Raw genomic sequence first — 23809 nt, forward strand, 5'->3', positions numbered from 1 at the left:
CGTTGACTCCATCACAGAAGCTCTCCTTTGCCAGGCAGGTCCCATTGCCACAAGGCAGTTGCAGCTCTGGGAGGCAATGGCAGCTGGGAGTCTCATCGCTCTGGTCTGCACAGTCGGCCTCTCCATTGCAATAAAACCATCCAGGTATGCATTGCTTCTTGCTAGCACAGCGGAACTCATGCACTGCACACTCTGGGTTGTCACATGATAAGACAACTATTGGTGTTGGTTTTACTTCGAAAATCTTTCATACATTTACTTTGTTGGGAGTAATATGACGTGTGTATTTTGAGGACCATGATGAAGCATGCATTTTTTACAATAAAAGTTTCTAAGAGCAATCGTGATGAAAGGTACCTTTATCACAGCCAATTTCATCTGATCCATCACTGCAGTCCGTTTCTCCATCACAAACAAACATTGAGTCCACGCACAGCCTGCTGCTCCTGCATGTGAACTGAATTGATGAACAAGCTGCAAGGAAAATGAGAAGCAATTTTTAAACAATAGTTTATGTAGCACGACTTATTTAAGTGATATACATTGTTTTCATTTGGAAAGACATTACACTCACTGCAGTTGGCCTCATCTGAGTAGTCCCCACAGTCATTGACTCCATCACAGAAGCTCTCCTTTGCAAGGCAGGTCCCATTGCCACAAGACAGCTGTTGGTCTGTGTGGCACTGGCAGTTCGGAGTCTCATCGCTCATGTCCATGCAGTCCGGCTCTCCATTGCAGTAAAACCGCCCAGAGATGCATTGCTTCTTGTTAGCACAGCGGAACTCATTCACTGCACACTCTGGGTTGTCACATGATAGACAACTATTGGTGTTAGTTTTTTACTTCGAAAACCTTTCATGTATTAATTTTGTTGGGAGTAATACGAGTTGTGTCTTTAAAGGACCATAATGAAGCATCATTTAAAAAAATTACGACAGTTAGAAAAAGTACATTCGTGATGAAAAGGTACCTATATCACAGTCAATTTCATCAGATCCATCACTGCAGTCCGTTTCTCCATCACAAACAAACATCGAGTCCACGCACAGCCTGCTGCTCCTGCACGTGAACTGAATTGGTGAACAAGCTGCACAGAAAATGAGAAGAAATTATGAAACGATAGTTTATGTAACACGACTTATTTAATTGTTCATTGTTTCCAATTGGAAAGACATTAAACTCACTGCAGTTGGCCTCATCTGAGTAGTCTCCACAGTCGTTGACTCCATCACAGAAGCTCTCCTTTGCCAGGCAGGTCCCATTGCCACAAGACAGTTGCAGCTCTGGGAGGCAATGGCAGCTGGGAGTCTCATCGCTCTGGTCTGCACAGTCGGCCTCTCCATTGCAATAAAACCATCCAGGTATGCATTGCTTCTTGCTAGCACAGCGGAACTCATGCACTGCACACTCTGGGTTGTCACATGATAAGACAACTATTGGTGTTGGTTTTACTTCGAAAATCTTTCATACATTTACTTTGTTGGGAGTAATATGACGTGTGTATTTTGAGGACCATGATGAAGCATGCATTTTTTACAATAAAAGTTTCTAAGAGCAATCGTGATGAAAGGTACCTTCATCACAGCCAATTTCATCTGATCCATCACTGCAGTCCGTTTCTCCATCACAAACAAACATTGAGTCCACGCACAGCCTGCTGCTCCTGCATGTGAACTGAATTGGTGAACAAGCTGCACAGAAAATGAAAAGAAATTATGAAACGATAGTTTATGTAACACGACTTATTTAATTGTTCATTGTTTCCAATTGGAAACACATTAAACTCACTGCAGTTGGCCTCATCTGAGTAGTCTCCACAGTCGTTGACTCCATCACAGAAGCTCTCCTTTGCCAGGCAGGTCCCATTGCCACAAGGAAGTTGCAGCTCTGGGAGGCAATGGCAGCTGGGAGTCTCATCGCTCTGGTCTGCACAGTCGGCCTCCCCATCACAGTAAAGACGTCCAGGGATGCAGTGCTTCTTGTTAGCACAGCGGAACTCACTACTGGAACACTCTGGTAAGATATACATTATAAAAAAGAGATGAAGTGAGATCAAATTGTATACTTTCACATCATAGATTGATGTTTAATTTTATCCTGAACTGATTCTACGTTGCATCGGGGAAAAAAAATATTTTAAAGTTATTCGCAAGCAGGTAATTGATTTCATGTTTTTTGTTAAACAAACCTTTCTCACAGTCACTTTCATCAGATCCATCGCTACAGTCAGATTCTCCATCACAAACGTAGAGCCAGTCCAAACATTCGATGTTCCTGTTATTGCATTTGTACTTGCTTGGAGTGCAAGCTGAAAAAATACATAAATTAATGACTTCGTAGGAATGACACCATTTTTCTCATCATCAATATATGACATTCAAAATGCTAAAGTATAGTTTACATGATGATTAACTCACTGCAGTTGCTTTCATCTGAATTGTCTCCACAGTCGTTGACTCCATCACACACGAACGCTATTCCAAGGCAGGTTCCATTGCCACAACGGATTTGGTCTGAGCGGCATTGGCAGTTTGAAGTCTCATCGCTCTGGTCTGCACAGTCGGCCTCTCCATCACAGTAAAGACGTCCAGGGATACAGTGCTTCTTATCGGCACAGCGGAACTCACTTTCTGAACATTCTGGTATGACATGGATAAACAATGTGTATTGGGTAAATATTACTTTAACACATTCCTGCGGAGGGATCTGGTAGGAACGTTGGGTTGCTTGGTCAATGGCCAGGGTCAACGGTGGCGTGGTGTATTCCGCCAATATGCCCGACTGTGAGGGCGGGCACAAGCCGGCCTGAGTAGGTTAAACGTTGAGTTTTATAAAGGCACCACGGGATGACCAGCCCCTCCCCACCCAGCCCCACCCCTCCCACCCCCCACCCAGCCCCTCCCCACCCTCCCCACCCAGCCCCACCCTCCCCACCCAGCCCCTCCCCACCCTCCCCTCCCCACCCAGTCCCTCCATCCCCACCCAGACCCTCCCTGCACGACGGACACAATAATCCCCTGTGGGCTGGTGGAACCAGTGGGTTCCTATCAGTAACATTCATTTATTGGTTCCTAATTTGTCCTAACATCATTTTCAGTTACTTTATGGTATGCACATTTCCCAAATACATAGAAACAACACAACCATCTGCGAGTTATCCTTGGGCAGGTAATTAATTTCATGATCATATATTTTTAAACAAACCTCTTTCACAGTCACTTTCATCAGATCCATCACTACAGTCAGTTTCTCCATCACAAACGTAGAGCCAGTCCAAACATTCGGTGTTGCTGCTATTGCATTTGTACTTGCTTGGAGTGCAAGCTGGAGAAAAAAAAAACATTAATTCATAATTTGGTAGGAATGATACAAATTTTCTCATCATCAATATATGACATTCAAAATGCTAAAGTATAGTTTACATGATGATTAACTCACTGCAGTTGCTTTCATCTGAATTGTCTCCACAGTCGTTGACTCCATCACACACGAACGCTATTCCAAGGCAGGTTCCATTGCCACAACGGATTTGGTCTGAGCGGCATTGGCAGTTTGAAGTCTCATCGCTCTGGTCTGCACAGTCGGCCTCTCCATCACAGTAAAGACGTCCAGGGATACAGTGCTTCTTATCGGCACAGCGGAACTCACTTTCTGAACATTCTGGTATGACATGGATAAACAATGTGTATTGGGTAAATATTACTTTAACACATTCCTGCGGAGGGATCTGGTAGGAACGTTGGGTTGCTTGGTCAATGGCCAGGGTCAACGGCGGCGTGGTGTATTCCGCCAATATGCCCGACTGTGAGGGCGGGCACAAGCCGGCCTGAGTAGGTTAAACGTTGAGTTTTATAAAGGCACCACGGAGTGACCAGCCCCTCCCCACCCAGCCCCACCCCTCCCACCCCCCACCCAGCCCCTCCCCACCCAGCCCCTCCCCACCCTCCCCTCCCCACCCAGCCCCACCCTCCCCACCCAGCCCCTCCCCACCCTCCCCTCCCCACCCAGTCCCTCCCTCCCCACCCAGACCCTCCCTGCACGACGGACACAATAATCCCCTGTGGGCTGGTGGAACCAGTGGGTTCCTATCAGTAACATTCATTTATTGGTTCCTAATTTGTCCTAACATCATTTTCAGTTACTTTATGGTATGCACATTTCCCAAATACATAGAAACAACACAACCATCTGCGAGTTATCCTTGGGCAGGTAATTCATTTCATGATCATATATTTTTAAACAAACCTCTTTCACAGTCACTTTCATCAGATCCATCACTACAGTCAGTTTCTCCATCACAAACGTAGAGCCAGTCCAAACATTCGGTGTTGCTGCTATTGCATTTGTACTTGCTTGGAGTGCAAGCTGGAGAAAAAAAACATCAATTCATAATTTGGTAGGAATGATACAAATTTTCTATTCATCAATATATGACATTCAAAATGCTAAAATATAGTTTACATGATGATTAACTCACTGCAGTTGCTTTCATCTGAATTGTCTCCACAGTCGTTGACTCCATCACACACGAACGCTATTCCAAGGCAGGTTCCATTGCCACAACGGATTTGGTCTGAGCGGCATTGGCAGTTTGAAGTCTCATCGCTCTGGTCTGCACAGTCGGCCTCTCCATCACAGTAAAGACGTCCAGGGATACAGTGCTTCTTATCGGCACAGCGGAACTCACTTTCTGAACATTCTGGTATGACATGGATAAACAATGTGTATTGGGTAAATATTACTTTAACACATTCCTGCGGAGGGATCTGGTAGGAACGTTGGGCTGCTTGGTCAATGGCCAGGGTCAACGGCGGCGTGGTGTATTCCGCCAATATGCCCGACTGTGAGGGCGGGCACAAGCCGGCCTTAGTAGGTTAAACGTTGAGTTTTATAAAGGCACCACGGGGTGACCAGCCCCTCCCCTCCCCACCCAGCCCCACCCCTCCCACCCCCCCACCCAGCCGCTCCCCACCCAGCTCCTCCCCACCCTCCCCACCCAGCCCCACCCTCCCCACCCAGCCCCTCCCGACCCTCCCCTCCCCACCCAGTCCCTCCCTCCCCACCCAGCCCCTCCCTGCACGACGGACACAATAATCCCCTGTTTGCCTTGTGGAACCAGTGGGTTCCTACCAGTAACATTCATTTATTGGTTCCTAATTTGTCCTAACATCATTTTCAGTTATTTTATGGTATGCACATTTCCCAAATACATAGAAACAACACAACCATCTGCGAGTTATCCTTGGGCAGGTAATTAATTTCATGATCATATATTTTGAAACAAACCTCTTTCACAGTCACTTTCATCAGATCCATCACTACAGTCAGTTTCTCCATCACAAACGTAGAGCCAGTCCAAACATTCGGTGTTGCTGCTATTGCATTTGTACTTGCTTGGAGTGCAAGCTGGAGAAAAAAAAAACATTAATTCATAATTTGGTACGAATGACACCATTTTTCTCATCATCAATATATGACATTCAAAATGCTAAAGTATAGTTTACATGATGATTAACTCACTGCAGTTGCTTTCATCTGAATTGTCTCCACAGTCGTTGACTCCATCACACACGAACGCTATTCCAAGGCAGGTTCCATTGCCACAACGGATTTGGTCTGAGCGGCATTGGCAGTTTGAAGTCTCATCGCTCTGGTCTGCACAGTCGGCCTCTCCATCACAGTAAAGACGTCCAGGGATACAGTGCTTCTTATCGGCACAGCGGAACTCACTTTCTGAGCATTCTGGTATGACATGGATAAACAATGTGTATTGGGTAAATATTACTTTAACACATTCCTGCGGAGGGATCTGGTAGGAACGTTGGGTTGCTTGGTCAATGGCCAGGTTCAACGGCGGCGTGGTGTATTCCGCCAATATGCCCGACTGTGAGGGCGGGCACAAGCCGGCCTGAGTAGGTTAAACGTTGAGTTTTATAAAGGCACCACGGGGTGACCAGCCCCTCCCCACCCAGCCCCACCCCTCCCACCCCCCACCCAGCCCCTCCCCACCCAGCCCCTCCCCACCCAGCCCCACCCTCCCCACCCTGCCCCTCCCCACCCTACCCTCCCCACCCAGTCCCTCCCTCCCCACCCAGCCCCTCCCTGCACGACGGACACAATAATCCCCTGTGGGCTGATGGAACCAGTGGGTTCCTATCAGTATCATTCATTTATTGGTTCCTAATTTGTCCTAACATCAATTTCAGTTACTTTATGGTATGCACATTTCCCAAATACATAGAAACAACACAACCATCTGCGAGTTATCCTTGGGCAGGTAATTAATTTCAAGATCACATATTTTTAAACAAACCTCTTTCACAGTCACTTTCATCAGATCCATCACTACAGTCAGTTTCTCCATCACAAACGTAGAGCCAGTCCAAACATTCGGTGTTGCTGCTATTGCATTTGTACTTGCTTGGAGTGCAAGCTGGAGAAAAAAAAAACATTAATTCATAATTTGGTAGGAATGATACAAATTTTCTATTCATCAATATATGACATTCAAAATGCTAAAATATAGTTTACATGATGATTAACTCACTGCAGTTGCTTTCATCTGAATTGTCTCCACAGTCGTTGACTCCATCACACACGAACGCTATTCCAAGGCAGGTTCCATTGCCACAACGGATTTGGTCTGAGCGGCATTGGCAGTTTGAAGTCTCATCGCTCTGGTCTGCACAGTCGGCCTCTCCATCACAGTAAAGACGTCCAGGGATACAGTGCTTCTTATCGGCACAGCGGAACTCACTTTCTGAACATTCTGGTATGACATGGATAAACAATGTGTATTGGGTAAATATTACTTTAACACATTCCTGCGGAGGGATCTGGTAGGAACGTTGGGCTGCTTGGTCAATGGCCAGGGTCAACGGCGGCGTGGTGTATTCCGCCAATATGCCCGACTGTGAGGGCGGGCACAAGCCGGCCTGAGTAGGTTAAACGTTGAGTTTTATAAAGGCACCACGGGGTGACCAGCCCCTCCCCACCCAGCCCCACCCCTCCCACCCCCCACCCAGCCCCTCCCCACCCAGCCCCTCCCCACCCTCCCCACCCAGCCCCACCCTCCCCACCCTGCCCCTCCCCACCCTACCCTCCCCACCCAGTCCCTCCCTCCCCACCCAGCCCCTCCCTGCACGACGGACACAATAATCCCCTGTGGGCTGATGGAACCAGTGGGTTCCTATCAGTATCATTCATTTATTGGTTCCTAATTTGTCCTAACATCAATTTCAGTTACTTTATGGTATGCACATTTCCCAAATACATAGAAACAACACAACCATCTGCGAGTTATCCTTGGGCAGGTAATTAATTTCAAGATCACATATTTTTAAACAAACCTCTTTCACAGTCACTTTCATCAGATCCATCACTACAGTCAGTTTCTCCATCACAAACGTAGAGCCAGTCCAAACATTCGGTGTTGCTGCTATTGCATTTGTACTTGCTTGGAGTGCAAGCTGGAGAAAAAAAAAACATTAATTCATAATTTGGTAGGAATGATACAAATTTTCTATTCATCAATATATGACATTCAAAATGCTAAAATATAGTTTACATGATGATTAACTCACTGCAGTTGCTTTCATCTGAATTGTCTCCACAGTCGTTGACTCCATCACACACGAACGCTATTCCAAGGCAGGTTCCATTGCCACAACGGATTTGGTCTGAGCGGCATTGGCAGTTTGAAGTCTCATCGCTCTGGTCTGCACAGTCGGCCTCTCCATCACAGTAAAGACGTCCAGGGATACAGTGCTTCTTATCGGCACAGCGGAACTCACTTTCTGAACATTCTGGTATGACATGGATAAACAATGTGTATTGGGTAAATATTACTTTAACACATTCCTGCGGAGGGATCTGGTGGGAACGTTGGGTTGCTTGGTCAATGGCCAGGGTCAACGGCGGCGTGGTGTATTCCGCCAATATGCCCGACTGTGAGGGCAGGCACAAGCCGGCCTGAGTAGGTTAAACGTTGAGTTTTATAAAGGCACCACGGAGTGACCAGCCCCTCCCCACCCAGCCCCACCCCTCCCACCCCCCACCCAGCCCCTCCCCACCCAGCCCCTCCCCACCCTCCCCTCCCCACCCAGCCCCACCCTCCCCACCCAGCCCCTCCCCACCCTCCCCTCCCCACCCAGTCCCTCCCTCCCCACCCAGACCCTCCCTGCACGACGGACACAATAATCCCCTGTGGGCTGGTGGAACCAGTGGGTTCCTATCAGTAACATTCATTTATTGGTTCCTAATTTGTCCTAACATCATTTTCAGTTACTTTATGGTATGCACATTTCCCAAATACATAGAAACAACACAACCATCTGCGAGTTATCCTTGGGCAGGTAATTCATTTCATGATCATATATTTTTAAACAAACCTCTTTCACAGTCAATTTCATCAGATCCATCACTACAGTCAGTTTCTCCATCACAAACGTAGAGCCAGTCCAAACATTCGGTGTTGCTGCTATTGCATTTGTACTTGCTTGGAGTGCAAGCTGGAGAAAAAAAACATTAATTCATAATTTGGTAGGAATGATACAAATTTTCTATTCATCAATATATGACATTCAAAATGCTAAAATATAGTTTACATGATGATTAACTCACTGCAGTTGCTTTCATCTAAATTGTCTCCACAGTCGTTGACTCCATCACACACGAACGCTATTCCAAGGCAGGTTCCATTGCCACAACGGATTTGGTCTGAGCGGCATTGGCAGTTTGAAGTCTCATCGCTCTGGTCTGCACAGTCGGCCTCTCCATCACAGTAAAGACGTCCAGGGATACAGTGCTTCTTATCGGCACAGCGGAACTCACTTTCTGAACATTCTGGTATGACATGGATAAACAATGTGTATTGGGTAAATATTACTTTAACACATTCCTGCGGAGGGATCTGGTAGGAACGTTGGGCTGCTTGGTCAATGGCCAGGGTCAACGGCGGCGTGGTGTATTCCGCCAATATGCCCGACTGTGAGGGCGGGCACAAGCCGGCCTGAGTAGGTTAAACGTTGAGTTTTATAAAGGCACCACGGGGTGACCAGCCCCTCCCCTCCCCACCCAGCCCCACCCCTCCCACCCCCCCACCCAGCCGCTCCCCACCCAGCTCCTCCCCACCCTCCCCACCCAGCCCCACCCTCCCCACCCAGCCCCTCCCGACCCTCCCCTCCCCACCCAGTCCCTCCCTCCCCACCCAGCCCCTCCCTGCACGACGGACACAATAATCCCCTGTTTGCCTTGTGGAACCAGTGGGTTCCTACCAGTAACATTCATTTATTGGTTCCTAATTTGTCCTAACATCATTTTCAGTTACTTTATGGTATGCACATTTCCCAAATACATAGAAACAACACAACCATCTGCGAGTTATCCTTGGGCAGGTAATTCATTTCATGATCATATATTTTTAAACAAACCTCTTTCACAGTCACTTTCATCAGATCCATCACTACAGTCAGTTTCTCCATCACAAACGTAGAGCCAGTCCAAACATTCGGTGTTGCTGCTATTGCATTTGTACTTGCTTGGAGTGCAAGCTGGAGAAAAAAAAAACATTAATTCATAATTTGGTACGAATGACACCATTTTTCTCATCATCAATATATGACATTCAAAATGCTAAAGTATAGTTTACATGATGATTAACTCACTGCAGTTGCTTTCATCTGAATTGTCTCCACAGTCGTTGACTCCATCACACACGAACGCTATTCCAAGGCAGGTTCCATTGCCACAACGGATTTGGTCTGAGCGGCATTGGCAGTTTGAAGTCTCATCGCTCTGGTCTGCACAGTCGGCCTCTCCATCACAGTAAAGACGTCCAGGGATACAGTGCTTCTTATCGGCACAGCGGAACTCACTTTCTGAGCATTCTGGTATGACATGGATAAACAATGTGTATTGGGTAAATATTACTTTAACACATTCCTGCGGAGGGATCTGGTAGGAACGTTGGGTTGCTTGGTCAATGGCCAGGTTCAACGGCGGCGTGGTGTATTCCGCCAATATGCCCGACTGTGAGGGCGGGCACAAGCCGGCCTGAGTAGGTTAAACGTTGAGTTTTATAAAGGCACCACGGGGTGACCAGCCCCTCTCCACCCAGCCCCACCCCTCCCACCCCCCACCCAGCCCCTCCCCACCCAGCCCCTCCCCACCCTCCCCACCCAGCCCCACCCTCCCCACCCTGCCCCTCCCCACCCTACCCTCCCCACCCAGTCCCTCCCTCCCCACCCAGCCCCTCCCTGCACGACGGACACAATAATCCCCTGTGGGCTGATGGAACCAGTGGGTTCCTATCAGTATCATTCATTTATTGGTTCCTAATTTGTCCTAACATCAATTTCAGTTACTTTATGGTATGCACATTTCCCAAATACATAGAAACAACACAACCATCTGCGAGTTATCCTTGGGCAGGTAATTAATTTCAAGATCACATATTTTTAAACAAACCTCTTTCACAGTCACTTTCATCAGATCCATCACTACAGTCAGTTTCTCCATCACAAACGTAGAGCCAGTCCAAACATTCGGTGTTGCTGCTATTGCATTTGTACTTGCTTGGAGTGCAAGCTGGAGAAAAAAAAAACATTAATTCATAATTTGGTAGGAATGATACAAATTTTCTATTCATCAATATATGACATTCAAAATGCTAAAATATAGTTTACATGATGATTAACTCACTGCAGTTGCTTTCATCTGAATTGTCTCCACAGTCGTTGACTCCATCACACACGAACGCTATTCCAAGGCAGGTTCCATTGCCACAACGGATTTGGTCTGAGCGGCATTGGCAGTTTGAAGTCTCATCGCTCTGGTCTGCACAGTCGGCCTCTCCATCACAGTAAAGACGTCCAGGGATACAGTGCTTCTTATCGGCACAGCGGAACTCACTTTCTGAACATTCTGGTATGACATGGATAAACAATGTGTATTGGGTAAATATTACTTTTAACACATTCCTGCGGAGGGATCTGGTAGGAACGTTGGGTTGCTTGGTCAATGGCCAGGGTCAACGGCGGCGTGGTGTATTCCGCCAATATGCCCGACTGTGAGGGCGGGCACAAGCCGGCCTGAGTAGGTTAAACGTTGAGTTTTATAAAGGCACCACGGGGTGACCAGCCCCTCCCCACCCAGCCCCACCCCTCCCACCCCCCACCCAGCCCCTCCCCACCCAGCCCCTCCCCACCCTCCCCACCCAGCCCCACCCTCCCCACCCTGCCCCTCCCCACCCTACCCTCCCCACCCAGTCCCTCCCTCCCCACCCAGCCCCTCCCTGCACGACGGACACAATAATCCCCTGTGGGCTGGTGGAACCAGTGGGTTCCTATCAGTATCATTCATTTATTGGTTCCTAATTTGTCGGAACATCAATTTCAGTTACTTTATGGTATGCACATTTCCCAAATACATAGAAACAACACAACCATCTGCGAGTTATCCTTGGGCAGGTAATTAATTTCAAGATCATATATTTTTAAACAAACCTCTTTCACAGTCACTTTCATCAGATCCATCACTACAGTCACTTTCTCCATCACAAACGTAGAGCCAGTCCAAACATTCGGTGTTGCTGCTATTGCATTTGTACTTGCTTGGAGTGCAAGCTGGAGAAAAAAAAAACATTAATTCATAATTAGGTAGGAATGATACAAATTTTCTATTCATCAATATATGACATTGAAAATGCTAAAGTATAGTTTCCATTATGATTTACTCACTACAGTTGCTTTCATCTGAATAGTCTCCACAGTCGTTGACTCCATCACACACGAACACTATTCCAAGGCAGCTTCCATTACCGCAACGCATTTGGTCTGAGCGGCATTGGCAGTTTGGAGTCTCATCGCTCTGGTCTGCACAGTCGGGCTCCCCATCACAGTAAAGACGTCCAGGGATGCAATTCTTCTTATCGGCACAGCGGAACTCACTGCTGGAACACTCTGGTAGGATATACATTATAAAAAAGATGAAGTGAGATCAAATTGTATACGTTCACATTATGGATTGATGTATAATTTTATCCTTAACTGATTCTACGTTGCATAGGGGAAAAAACAGCAATTTTAAAGTTTTTCGCAAGCAGGTAATTGATTTCATGTTTTTTGTTAAACAAACCTTTCTCACAGTCACTTTCATCAGATCCATCACTACAGTCAGTTTCTCCATCACAAACGTAGAGCCAATCCAAACATTCGGTGTTGCTGTTATTGCATTTGTACTTGCTTGGAGTGCAAGCTGAAAAAAAAACAGAAATTAATTACTTCGTAGGAATGACACAAATTTTCTATTCATCAATATTTAGTGACTGGGAATGTCACTGTGTGGTGCCGGGCTTGCGAGGCCACGGCGGGATGTATACTGTTGTGTGTACACCCCGGACACGGGGTGTAGTACCAGCCCTAGTGGGGGCTTAGGTGAGTGCTGGTTAAGCGCGGTTGAGAAAGCGACAGGATGATACTGGAGGGGGGCCACTGGTGGAGGGGGCCAATGGGTGGTCACATGGTCCAAGAAGAACTCTCGAGAGCCTTCGGGCAAGAGCGAGAGAGATCGAGAAGGTGGGCGGGGCGAGAGGAGGAACCAGCCCCAGCCTGGCCCGATATAAGGAGGGCCCTGAGAGGGGCTCGGGGTTCTTACTGTTGGAGAGGCAGGAGATCCACGTCAAGCTTGAAGTGGAACCGTGTCAAGTTCCGTCGTAGTGTGGTTAGTTGGGTGGTCACCACCCGAGAGTATGTTGCATTAATATCTTGGAGTATGTTGTGCTAAGAGTTAATAAAACGTGTTGCTCCAAAGACAACGTCTGCAACTCAGTTGGACTCACTACTAATATATAACATTAAAAATGCGAAAGTATAGTTTCCATTATGATTTACTCACTGCAGTTGCTTTCATCTGAATAGTCTCCACAGTCGTTGACTCCATCACACACGAACATTATTCCAAGGCAGCTTCCATTTCCACAAAGAATTTGGTCTGAACGGCATTGGCAGTTTGGCGTCTCATCACTCTGGTCTGCACAGTCGGGCTCCCCATCACAGTAAAGACGTCCAGGGATGCAGTGCTTCTTATCGGCACAGCGGAACTCACTTTCTGAACATTCTGGTATGACATAGATAAACAATGTGCATTGGGTAAATATTACACTTTGACATCAATTTATTGGTTCCAAATGTGTTCTAACACCATTTCCAGTTACATCGTGGTATGCAAATTTCCCAAATACGTAGATATAACAACCATCTGCGAGTTATCCTTGGGCAGGTAGTTAATTTTATGATCATATATTTTTAAACAAACCTCTTTCACAGTCACTTTCATCAGATCCATCGCTACAGTCGGTTTCTCCATCACAAACGTAGAGCCAGTCCAGACATTCGATGTTGCTGTTATTGCATTTGTACTTGCTTTGAGTGCAAGCTGAAAAAAATACATACATTAATGACTTCGTAGGAATGATACACATTTTCTATTCATCAATATAGAACATTCAAAATGCTAAAATATAGTTTCCATTATGATTTACTCACTGCAGTTGCTTTCATCTGAATAGTCTCCACAGTCGTTGACTCCATCACACACGAACGCTATTCCAAGGCAGGTTCCATTGCCACAACGGATTTGGTCTGAGCGGCATTGGCAGTTTGGAGTCTCATCGCTCTGGTCTGCACAGTCGGGCTCCCCATCACAGTAAAGACGTCCAGGGATGCAGTGCTTCTTATCGGCACATCGGAACTCACTTTCTGAACATTCTGGTATGACATAGATAAACAATGTGTTTTGGGTAAAGATTACACTTTGACATCTATTTAATGGTTCAAAATGTGTTCTAATACCATTTCCAGTTACATCGTGGTATGCAAATTTCCCAAATACGTAGATATAACACAACCATCTGCGAGTTATTCTTGGGCAGGTAGTTAATTTTATGATCGTATATTTTTAAACAAACCTCTTTCACAGTCACTTTCATCAGATCCATTGCTGCAGTCAGTTTCTCCATCACAAACGTAGAGCCAGTCCAGACATTCGATGTTGCTGTTATTGCATTTGTATTTGCTTTGAGTGCAAGCTGAAAAAAATACATAAATTAATGACTTCGTAGGAATGATACAAATTTTCTATTCATAAATATAGAACATTCAAAATGCGAAAGTATAGTTTTCATTATGATTTACTCACTGCAGTTGCTTTCATCTGAATAGTCTCCACAGTCGTTGACTCCATCACACACGAACGCTATTCCAAGGCAGGTTCCATTATCACAACGCATTTGGTCTGAGCGGCATTGGCAGTTTGGAGTCTCATCGCTCTGGTCTGCACAGTCGGGCTCCCCATCACAGTAAAGATGTCCAGGGATGCAATGCTTCTTATCGGCACAGCGGAACTCACTGCTGGAACACTCTGGTAGGATATACATTATAAAAAAAGATGAAGTGAGATCAAATTGTATACTTTCACATCATGGATTGATGTTCAATTTTATGCTTAACTGATTCCACGTTGCATAGAGGAAAAAAAACTATTTGAAAGTTATTCGTAAGCAGGTAATTGATTTCATGTTTTTTGTTAAACAAACCTTTCTCACAGTCACTTTCATCAGATCCATCGCTACAGTCAGTTTCTCCATCGCAGACGTAGAGCGGGTCCAAACATTCGGTGTTGCTGTTATTGCATTTGTACTGATTCGGTGTGCAAGCTGAAAAAACAATTGTCAATTAATATCCTTCTATAAATGATACAGATTTTACATTGAGATATGGCATTCGTAATTTAAAGTATACGTCCCATGTTTTAACTCACTGCAGTTGTCTTCGTCTGAATAGTCTCCACAGTCGTTGACTCCATCACACACGAACACTATTCCAAGGCAGGTTCCATTGCTACAACGGATTTGGTCTGAGCGGCATTGGCAGTTTGCAGTCTCATCGCTCTGGTCTGTACAGTCGGGCTCCCCATCACAGTAAAGACGTCCAGGGATGCAGTGCTTATTATCAGCACATTGGAATGCACTTCCTACACACACTAATAAAACACAATAAATTATGTGATTATTTTACAATGTAAAAAAGATTAGGTGAAATATTCTTTGGGTCTTTTGGTAAAGTCACGTAGACAGGTTCAAAGAAAATAACAAAAAAGTACAACTTTTCGATCGCAACACAAGCATTCGTCATCAGGAAGACAGGGTTCGCCCATTTCAAACCTTTATAAACAGTTTACCTTTAGAAGCTAACCCATTTCAAACCTTTATACCTTTAGAAGCTAACCCCCTCTTCCTGATGACGAATGTTTGGGTTGCGATCGAAACGTCGTAGTTTTTTGTTATTTTTTGTTTTCTTTGAACTTATCTACGTGACTTTACCGAAAGACCCAAGAATGTGAATTCCTGCAGTCACGAAAGCTTTAAGTTAAGAATTAAGTGAAATGTTATACATATGGAATCTTGTTTTATGCTTGAATCATCATATTTCGTTGATCAAGTTACCTGTAGTCCACTTCTCCATTACAAACATAAAGTGCATCCAAACAACTCCCATATATTCACATCCTTTTAGTTTTTGATCATTTTAGTATTACATTAGGCATGTTGAAAGATGAAAAAAGAACAGGCTTTCATCCTTCCTGGCAAAATTTATCTGGTAGAAAGTTTGAAGCACTGCGTGTCTTACCAATAGTCAACGGTGTTGTCTGTAGTGTCACTGGCAGCTGTGTTGGCAATGGTGTTGGGGTTGTCTGTCCTGTTAAACAAGAGCAAGTGATCGTTAATGCATATTCAGCTACTGTAACTATGTTCCATGTCCCACCATTTCGAAACATGTTATTGGCTGCAGTCAATTAAACAGTTGAACAGGACTGCAGTTAAGTGTGAGTGTCGGTCTGGGTTTTCACTTCTGGATGGCGAGACATTCCAAAAAGGCCCGAACCAAATTTCCTCTAAAACGAGTTCACTAGCTCAGACAGACAGCCACTGATGCACAGGAGATTTAATCCAGTCGTGGCTTGTCTTCTAGAAATCTGTTCTCACCCTCAACTCATAATTTACGATAATGTAATTCTGTCTAAATAAAACACAGAAACAGTTATACAAGTATTGGGTGACTGTCTTGGACAGTGGACCTGTGAAGATCACTAGTTTCCAGGGCACGGATCAAGCGAATTGGGAATCTGAGTGATAAAAGGGTTTGCAAATAAGACATCGAAGTTCGTAATGGTTTCCAAGGTTCAGACGGAAACTAGAAGCACATGTCAAAAAGGCAAGATCAAAGTTAACAGAAGTCAAAAGTACTTGGGGTTACGGTATAACAAGATCAAATGCAGTGCTAGGATTTTACAACGTGGAGTAAAACCCTGGCTAGCTGGACTCAAGCTCGCCGGATTTTGTATATAGCCACACCAAACCAGATAATGCAAGAAAAGTATTAAAACATTTTAATGCAATTCAAAATATGTAAATACATTATAATGTCCATACTAAATACTGTGGAATTCTATGTAATGTTATATGAATACACTATAATGCGTGATCTTACCTATAAACGTAAATTTTTGTCTGTCTGTGTACGCAACTTGCGAAGGATTTGGCTCGCAAACCGTGGGGTTTACGTTTTTAAAAAGTACACAGGTACCACGCCATAACCCCCGTGGTGAGCCAGCGATATTCCATTTTCGCATCCGTCAACTTAAAAGTAGTTAAAATGTACAATTTAGTTACATTTATTCTTATTTCCTTACGCCGCTCAGCGCTCGCCAAAGTACGTATTTGCGCATGCGCGACAAAGCCGTGGTTGCCCCTAGCAACGCACACTCACGCGATTGGTGGAGTTGTGGAAAAATTCTCATTCGCGTTAAAAATGCAATAAAAATACACAAAATGCTGAGGTAAATTATTCACAGTGATGTTCTACCCCCCCCCCCCACCCCAATGTGTGCAGTTACTACTATAGTCGGTAGATGTTACTACTGTAGGCTGTAGATACTACTGCAGAGCGGGGGGGGGGGGGGGGGGTCGTGGGTGGGGAGGTAGCAGCCGAGGCCCAGCCTGCCAAGGTGCCACCTCGGCTGGCTGGGCAATCTAGGCGAGGCCGGGGACTCTGCACGGGACTAGGCATCACCACTACACTCTGTGAAGTTTGTACTATTATAGATTTTGACTTAAAACTTTCGTGACTGCAGGAAATCATATTCTTTGGTTCGTTCGGTAAAGTCACATAGATGGAAAAATTATAATACAAATAAAGTTAATAAAAATCATAAAAATTTAATAACAATATTAAATAAAACCACTCTTGTAGACTGTTGCCTGGTTTGGAGCTTTCGTGACTGCAGGAATTACTATTTGGTTCGCGCAGAGAAGAACGGAATGGTTAATATACAAGAAGGAGCGTAGAGCTGTTCAGTCGACACAGATATAAATAAAGACACAAGTCAACGTCCGTCGTCGAAGTGTTTTATTACACTCCTATAGTCGCTAGATTCTACTCACTATTTTATGTAGGGCGTGTTGGTATATATGCCTATGGAGTGGTAAAAATATTTTTTTAGGGGGGGGGGGGGGGGAGGTCGACAATTTTAGGAAACCTTTGAGATCAACCATTTACCCGCCACTTTCTATTACTTTGGATTCAGGACTTCTTCAAGCCTCTTACAATGTTGTTGATGGACAAATCGATGGACAAATCGACAGACAAACGGAACGCTGGGCTTTCACAATAGCTTAGTACTTGTGTATGGATATGTTATGTTTTTAAGATAAGTTTTAAATATATATTTTTCTCCCGGGCAACGCCGGGTACTTCCCGCTAGTATTATATAAAGTGTACAAGATATGCAGTTAAAGTGTATCGAGCCTTTTGCCCGTCCAAGGACGGGTGTATTGCAGTGAATCATTGCATCCATTCGTGTGCAATTTGTAAGGGCGCGGTGACACAAGACTTATTTCATTTAAAGGTTATAATCCCTTGTTCATCACGACGTCCTTTATACTTCTATGTCTCGATAGCGTTACGTAGATCGCGTGACGTGAGGGTTCTGGCTTTGTAGTGAGGATTGTAAATTGATGCCGAGGAGGGGGGGGGCGCTTCAGCCCCCCATGTGGAGTGACATCACCCGCTATTTTTAAATCCTTTATATTAAGTTCACTTGCTTGCTTGCTTGCGTGCTTGCTTACGACCGTGCAAATCTTTCGGTCGTTTTTTAACCCACTTCCCGTGATCTAATCTAGCTGACATTTTCCACACAGATTCGTTGTGCGTGACAATTAATTTTCGTGAAAAATTTTTTCCTAAATTTTACAACGTTTAGGGAAAAATAATTAAATATGTAATTACCAATTGCTTAATGGTGGCAGACAATCATCTGACCCATAGGTGGCAGCCATCTCAAGCCAGAGGACGAGAGGACTCTAGCTGCCACGCATATAAAGGATTTATAGTGAAAAACTTTGTTTTTACAGGTTAATTTTTTTTATTAATGGAGGGGGGTGTCCATTTGGAGGACGTCACCTGTTCATGATTATTAATGAGGCTATTCTTTGGTTCTTTCGGTTAAGTCACGTCTAATAATAAAATAATGAACTTAACCGAAAGAACCAAAGAACCAAAGAATAATTCCTGCAGTCACGAAAGCTCAAAAAATTAAGATTAATGAGGCTGTCCGATTTGCAGTGACGTCACCTGCTCATGATTATTAATGAGGGGTTTCTCCATGCGGAGGAACGTCACTTGCTCATGATTATTAATGAGGGGCGGGTCCATGTGGAGGTCGTAACCTGTTCATTATTCTTGATTTGAAGCTTTCGTGACTGCAGGAATCCATACTCTTTGGTTCTTTCGGTAAAGTCACGTAGGTATAAAATAAAATGAATCACGACGTTCCGAGCGCAACACAAGCGTCCGTCATCAGGTGGGAAAGCATGGCCTGCTGCTAAGGCAGACTGTTTTAAAAAAAAAATAGTCAATAAATGTACAGTACTTATTTACATGATTAAACAGTCTGGATACTGCCGTGGTGTAATGGCACTCTGGACTTGCATACCAGCCAGAGGTTATCAGTTCAATCTACCGATACGGAATTTGAAGCAATGGGCAAATTTCTTAAATCACCTTTGCCTGTCCACCCAGCAGTATATTTGGCTACATGTGAGTCGATCGGCAGATTGCGTGTGGATGGGAAACGTGGGTCATCCTCTTCCAAAAGGTTTAGTTAGCACGGAAGAGTAGGCTCTCTAGTGCTACTGCAAGTGGTGGCCCTTCCATCAGGAGTAAATGTAGGTTTCATTGTTCATGCTTCCAGATACAATGTCAAGTACACCAAAACCTCGCCCATTGCGGGTTTTCCAATCGCGGATTTGACCATTCGTCCCAAATCTATTGAGGTATAGTTCGCCAATCGCGTCCCTGTGGCTCGACCATTCGTAGGATGACTGCGAGATTTCTGTACAGCATGCATCGTAAAGGTACTATAGCTTTACACTACTCGCGATGATGCTGCTGCTACAGAAGAATACACGTGCCGTCTTGTCTCCATCTTATCTCCTACGCAGCCCATCGTGGGTCCCAGGTCACAAGTTGTTGCCAGCCCAGTGAGGAGGCGATTTTTCTGACTTACATTATTTTTCCCATTCATATTTTACATGAAAAAAAATACACTTCCCGTTTCATGTTTGGGTTAATCTAGGGCAACATGAAACAAAAGGAGGGGATGTCGTATAACGCAGCGTGAGCCAAAGCTTATATTTTGCCTTTGAGTTTGCGGAGCGTGGATTTGCCAATTGCGGCTATTTTCAAGAACGTAACCCCCGCGATGGATTTTTCCAATAACAAAACTTGAATGATAGTGTTTAATTGCCAATTGTGTTCAAACAATTATACAGATATGGATGGGCATTGGTATTAGTAAGCTTCTTGGTACGTCTGATATGGTAGATGATTTCAAGTGTCATTCACTTTTGTAAAAACATACACAAGGCATCTCCTGGAATGGACAGAGTCCACTTCAAACGTACAGTATTTGCATCAACAACACACATTTTTGACAGTTACTGCTTGATCAAAGATTTACGTCGTATCAAATTCCCCATGAAGAAAACATTCAGGGCTCACCGTGGACACTCAGTACAGCTGCCAGAACGGTTATTATATGTAAAAAATTCCACACCATATTTCCACTGGTATCTCAACTGTGACACAGGCAGGGAGAAAGACGAAACGAAACACATGACATTTTTACATGCGCACAATACATCTGTCAAACATTCTCAGTTATACATTTATGCACGTCAAAATACCAGAGGAAACGCAATCACCCCAATATTGTGAATTCACTTCACTGCAGCGTACCTGACAAACATGAAAGCTCCCTGATTTTTTCAGCAGAACGGCAAAAACCCTACGTAATAAGAAGTGGTGGGGCACGTTACACAATGTGTACACACACGAACAGAGAGAACGCAACACACCAGTGCAGCAATTCAGACAAACGTACACATTATAAAGTCTTACCGGCGTCTGAGTTGTACACGTCTTTCCCGACCACACGCATACACTTATCTACTCTTGTGGAGCAACTTAATTGTCATACATCATCCAGTAGTGGACAGATTAGGCAGGCCTGACTATGGTGGTGGCAATAACACCTTCAAGCAGTGCCACTGACGATGTTGAAATGGTTTGTTCGCTGTGTATGGAATTGAATTGAGGAAGTTCAAACAACGTCATACCCAAAAAACCGGTTTTGACCACGTCAATATTTCTTACAGTAAAATGTCAGTGGTTGTATAGCTCTATCCCAATTTTTTAACAGGAAACGCAATTAAATATTTAAGAGATGGCAACCCCGCCTTCGTTCCTGGAGTACCTTTGCCACTTGGGTCCATAACTAAGTTGACAAAAGCAAAATCACGATTATGAATTAAAGCGATGCAGTTGTAAAGAATTCACTTGTTCCACCCCAAAGTAAATAGTGTAAAAACAATTAGTTGGCGTATTTCGCAGAGCATAGTCGTGCTGCTCGCCAGCATTCTATGGGTGGCTTTCCTGTAGACAGAGTGTTCCATTGAGCCATCTGGTCTCTTTTCGATTTAAACATCCAAGAATGGCAACTTGCCATCCTTTTCCACCTCCATGGTGAATTTGATGGCTGGGTGTATGTAATTAATATGGTTGAGGAATTGGTTCAGAGCTGGTCGGTCATGTGGCCAGATGACGAACGTGTCAGCTACGTACCTCTTTCACAAGGACAAACGTAGAGTGGATGCCTGGATGGCATCTGTATCAAAATTTTCCATGAAAACATTGGCTACAACTGGAGTACCTTCAACTTGTTTGTAGAATGTTCCATTCCAGGTGAAGTAAGTGTTGGTGAGACAGTGTCTCGCCAGGGCCGGTACATCAGCATTCAGTCCTTGTTGGACCAAATCTTCAATGATTGCAATGGTGTCAAGCACAGGAACTTTGATAAACAAAGAGACCACATCGAAACTAACCAGCAAATCACCTGGAGATAGTGAGATGTCCTTTATTAACGATACCAAGTGAGCTGAGTTGAGTACAGCTGAGATGGTCTTACCAGTAAATGGTTGTAAGATCTCAGAAATCGGGCCAGTTTGTAGGTGGGTGAGTCAATGTTGGAGACGATAGGACGAAGGGGTGCCCCTTCTTTATGGATTTTGGCAAGCTATACAATCTGCGTGGTCTAGCAGCAGAGGGTTTTAAGGAAAACCGCTTGGTTGGTTCGATCAAAGATGTCGAATCAGTGATGATATTGTTGGTTTTCATAACGAAGCGGTTGGTGGAATCTCTTTTAATTTTGGTATAGCTACTATCATTAAGTAGGTCCTGAATTTTGTTATTGTATCTGGGTTTGCCCATTATAACTGTGGCATTGCCCTTGTCGGCTGAGAGGATGACAATGGCATCTCTTTTTTCATTGAAAAAGCTCAAAGCGCTCATCTTTACTGATGTTGCTAATAGGTGTCTTAGCGTTTTTGAGGATTGCAGCGATTTCAGATCTTGCTACATCTGCAGTAATGTGTCACAAACCCTTAAGGGCTACGTCGACCTGGGCAATGATATCATCAACTGGGATGTGTTTAGGGGTTACTGCGAAATTCAACCCTTTTGGCTAGAACCGAGTTTAGGCTGTCTGAAATTGGACTCTTACTGTGATTGATAACAATCTTGTCAACGTCTAACTTTTTGACGTGTGGATCTGGCTTCTTCTTGGAAAGAAGGTTGAACTTGGAAATCAGGTTATCTTTGCATTTAGCTGACATTGAGGAGGCTGAAGAGGGTGTCATGTTATCTACATGTTCCCAATCAGATGTAGACATTTTTTTCGTCAATGTTAAGTGTTATTTCATGAGAGTCTTGTCTAAATTGTCTAGTTCAAATCGGAGCAATATTATTCTCTCTGAGATCAGGGCTAGGCCAGCCCTGAATAAGATCCGTTTAGCATTGGGAGAATTGACAGCTGCAGATGGCAGTGTAAAGGCGATCGGTATTACCGTAGTGTCACGGCATCTCTTCAGAAATGTGAGCGACTCCATCAGATTAGCCTTCTTGTCTCGAAGTTTGTTAAAAAAATCTAATAGTTGTTTGGAAACCCTCCCCATAGAGGCGGTTAAATCTTGACTTAAAGCTTTTGTGACTGCAGGAATTCACATTCTTGGGTCTTTCGGTAAAGTCACGTACATAGGTTCAAAGAAAATAACAAAAAATAACAAAAAACTAGACATTTAGATCGCAACACAAGCGGTCATCTTTAGGAAACGGGGGTTAGCTTCCGAGGCGTGACTTTACCGTAAGAACCAACGAATTTGAGTGTTATTTCTTTATAAAGGGAGTTTTATCTGGATTGTTTCTTCTCACATACCAACACTCCCAATGGCAATTTTCCAATATCCCAATGGAGTATGCCCTGAAAATGGTGTAAGGTTGTTACAGGGAAGTTCTTAATGTTTTGGCTTTTGCAATGTGGGCTTCCGTCAAAAGTTTTTGTTCACAAAAGCTTTCTATGGTTTGTGCGACAACTGTCATAATTGCTCCATTGTGGAGACGGTACAATGCGTCACGTGCAGAGGGCATTTTACCGATTATGAGGCCAACAATTGGGTGGCCCCTGCTAACATGGCATTGAGAAATCATATATTCTCTTAAAGCCAAAATATACGTATACATTTGTTATGAATGGACAATTTAAGTTGGAAGCTTGTGCTTGTATTCCAAAAAACACTTGGGTCTCAAAGTTATTTCCTATTGTCAAACATGTTTTGATACGTAAAACACTATTCAGGATCTAAACAAATACAACTTTCGTTAGTGCCTTGATAAAACATTAAAAAGTAACTGACATTTTATCTCACGATTTTACGTACTGTATTAGGTTGTAAGACATTAACTTTTTAAAAGAACGCCATTTCACAATAGGTTGACGTCATTTAAAAAACCCCTCTAAGTTTGCATCACAAATCAAATCTGTCTAAAAGCAAAGTAACTTGCGTCTCAAACCCTACTATTTAATTATAAACCGCGGACTTTTGTACAAGAAAGCACATGGTCGCGAAAGGAAAATTTCCAAATTACTTGCATTATCGCCTCCGCCGGAAATATGCAAAAAAAACTATGTAATTGAATTCTATATTTGAAGCTTTCGTGACTGCAAGGATTCATACTCTTAGGGTTTTTCGGTAAAGTCACGTAGGTAAAAAAATTAAAATAATTAATAAAATATTAGAAGTAATAATATAATTTTTAATGATTATTTTATTTCTATTAAGACTTCTATTAATGTATCA

General features: G+C 44.1%; 1 protein-coding gene across 2 annotated transcripts; it reads right to left on the bottom strand.

The window, feature by feature from the left end:
• Window positions 1–8: 8 nt before the first annotated feature.
• LOC144727698 (uncharacterized) lies at window positions 9–20696 on the bottom strand. 2 transcript variants are annotated; one of them, XM_078606727.1, is made up of 37 exons: window positions 20517–20696; window positions 20118–20194; window positions 15687–15755; window positions 14818–15039; window positions 14594–14713; window positions 14197–14418; window positions 13967–14086; window positions 13545–13766; window positions 13315–13434; window positions 12895–13116; window positions 12136–12255; window positions 11739–11960; window positions 11505–11624; window positions 10702–10923; window positions 10468–10587; window positions 9666–9887; window positions 9432–9551; window positions 8623–8844; window positions 8391–8510; window positions 7584–7805; window positions 7350–7469; window positions 6548–6769; window positions 6314–6433; window positions 5521–5742; window positions 5287–5406; window positions 4478–4699; window positions 4246–4365; window positions 3439–3660; window positions 3205–3324; window positions 2418–2639; window positions 2189–2308; window positions 1575–2013; window positions 1185–1409; window positions 971–1087; window positions 575–799; window positions 358–474; window positions 9–192 (listed from the first exon to the last, which is right to left on the bottom strand). In XM_078606727.1, the coding sequence occupies exons 2-32, from the start codon at window positions 20173–20175 to the stop codon at window positions 1625–1627; spliced, it is 5304 nt and encodes a 1767-aa protein (XP_078462853.1). In that variant the 5' UTR covers window positions 20176–20194; window positions 20517–20696; the 3' UTR covers window positions 9–192; window positions 358–474; window positions 575–799; window positions 971–1087; window positions 1185–1409; window positions 1575–1624. The 2 variants fall into 2 exon arrangements, with proteins under 2 accessions (XP_078462853.1, XP_078462852.1); XM_078606726.1 differs by having other exon boundaries at window positions 1185–2013.
• Between the last annotated feature and the right edge of the window lie 3113 nt (window positions 20697–23809).

The sequence above is a fragment of the Lampetra planeri genome, chromosome 26 (genome assembly GCF_965212315.1).
Source record: "Lampetra planeri chromosome 26, kcLamPlan1.2.h2, whole genome shotgun sequence".
Lineage (NCBI taxonomy): Eukaryota > Metazoa > Chordata > Hyperoartia > Petromyzontiformes > Petromyzontidae > Lampetra > Lampetra planeri.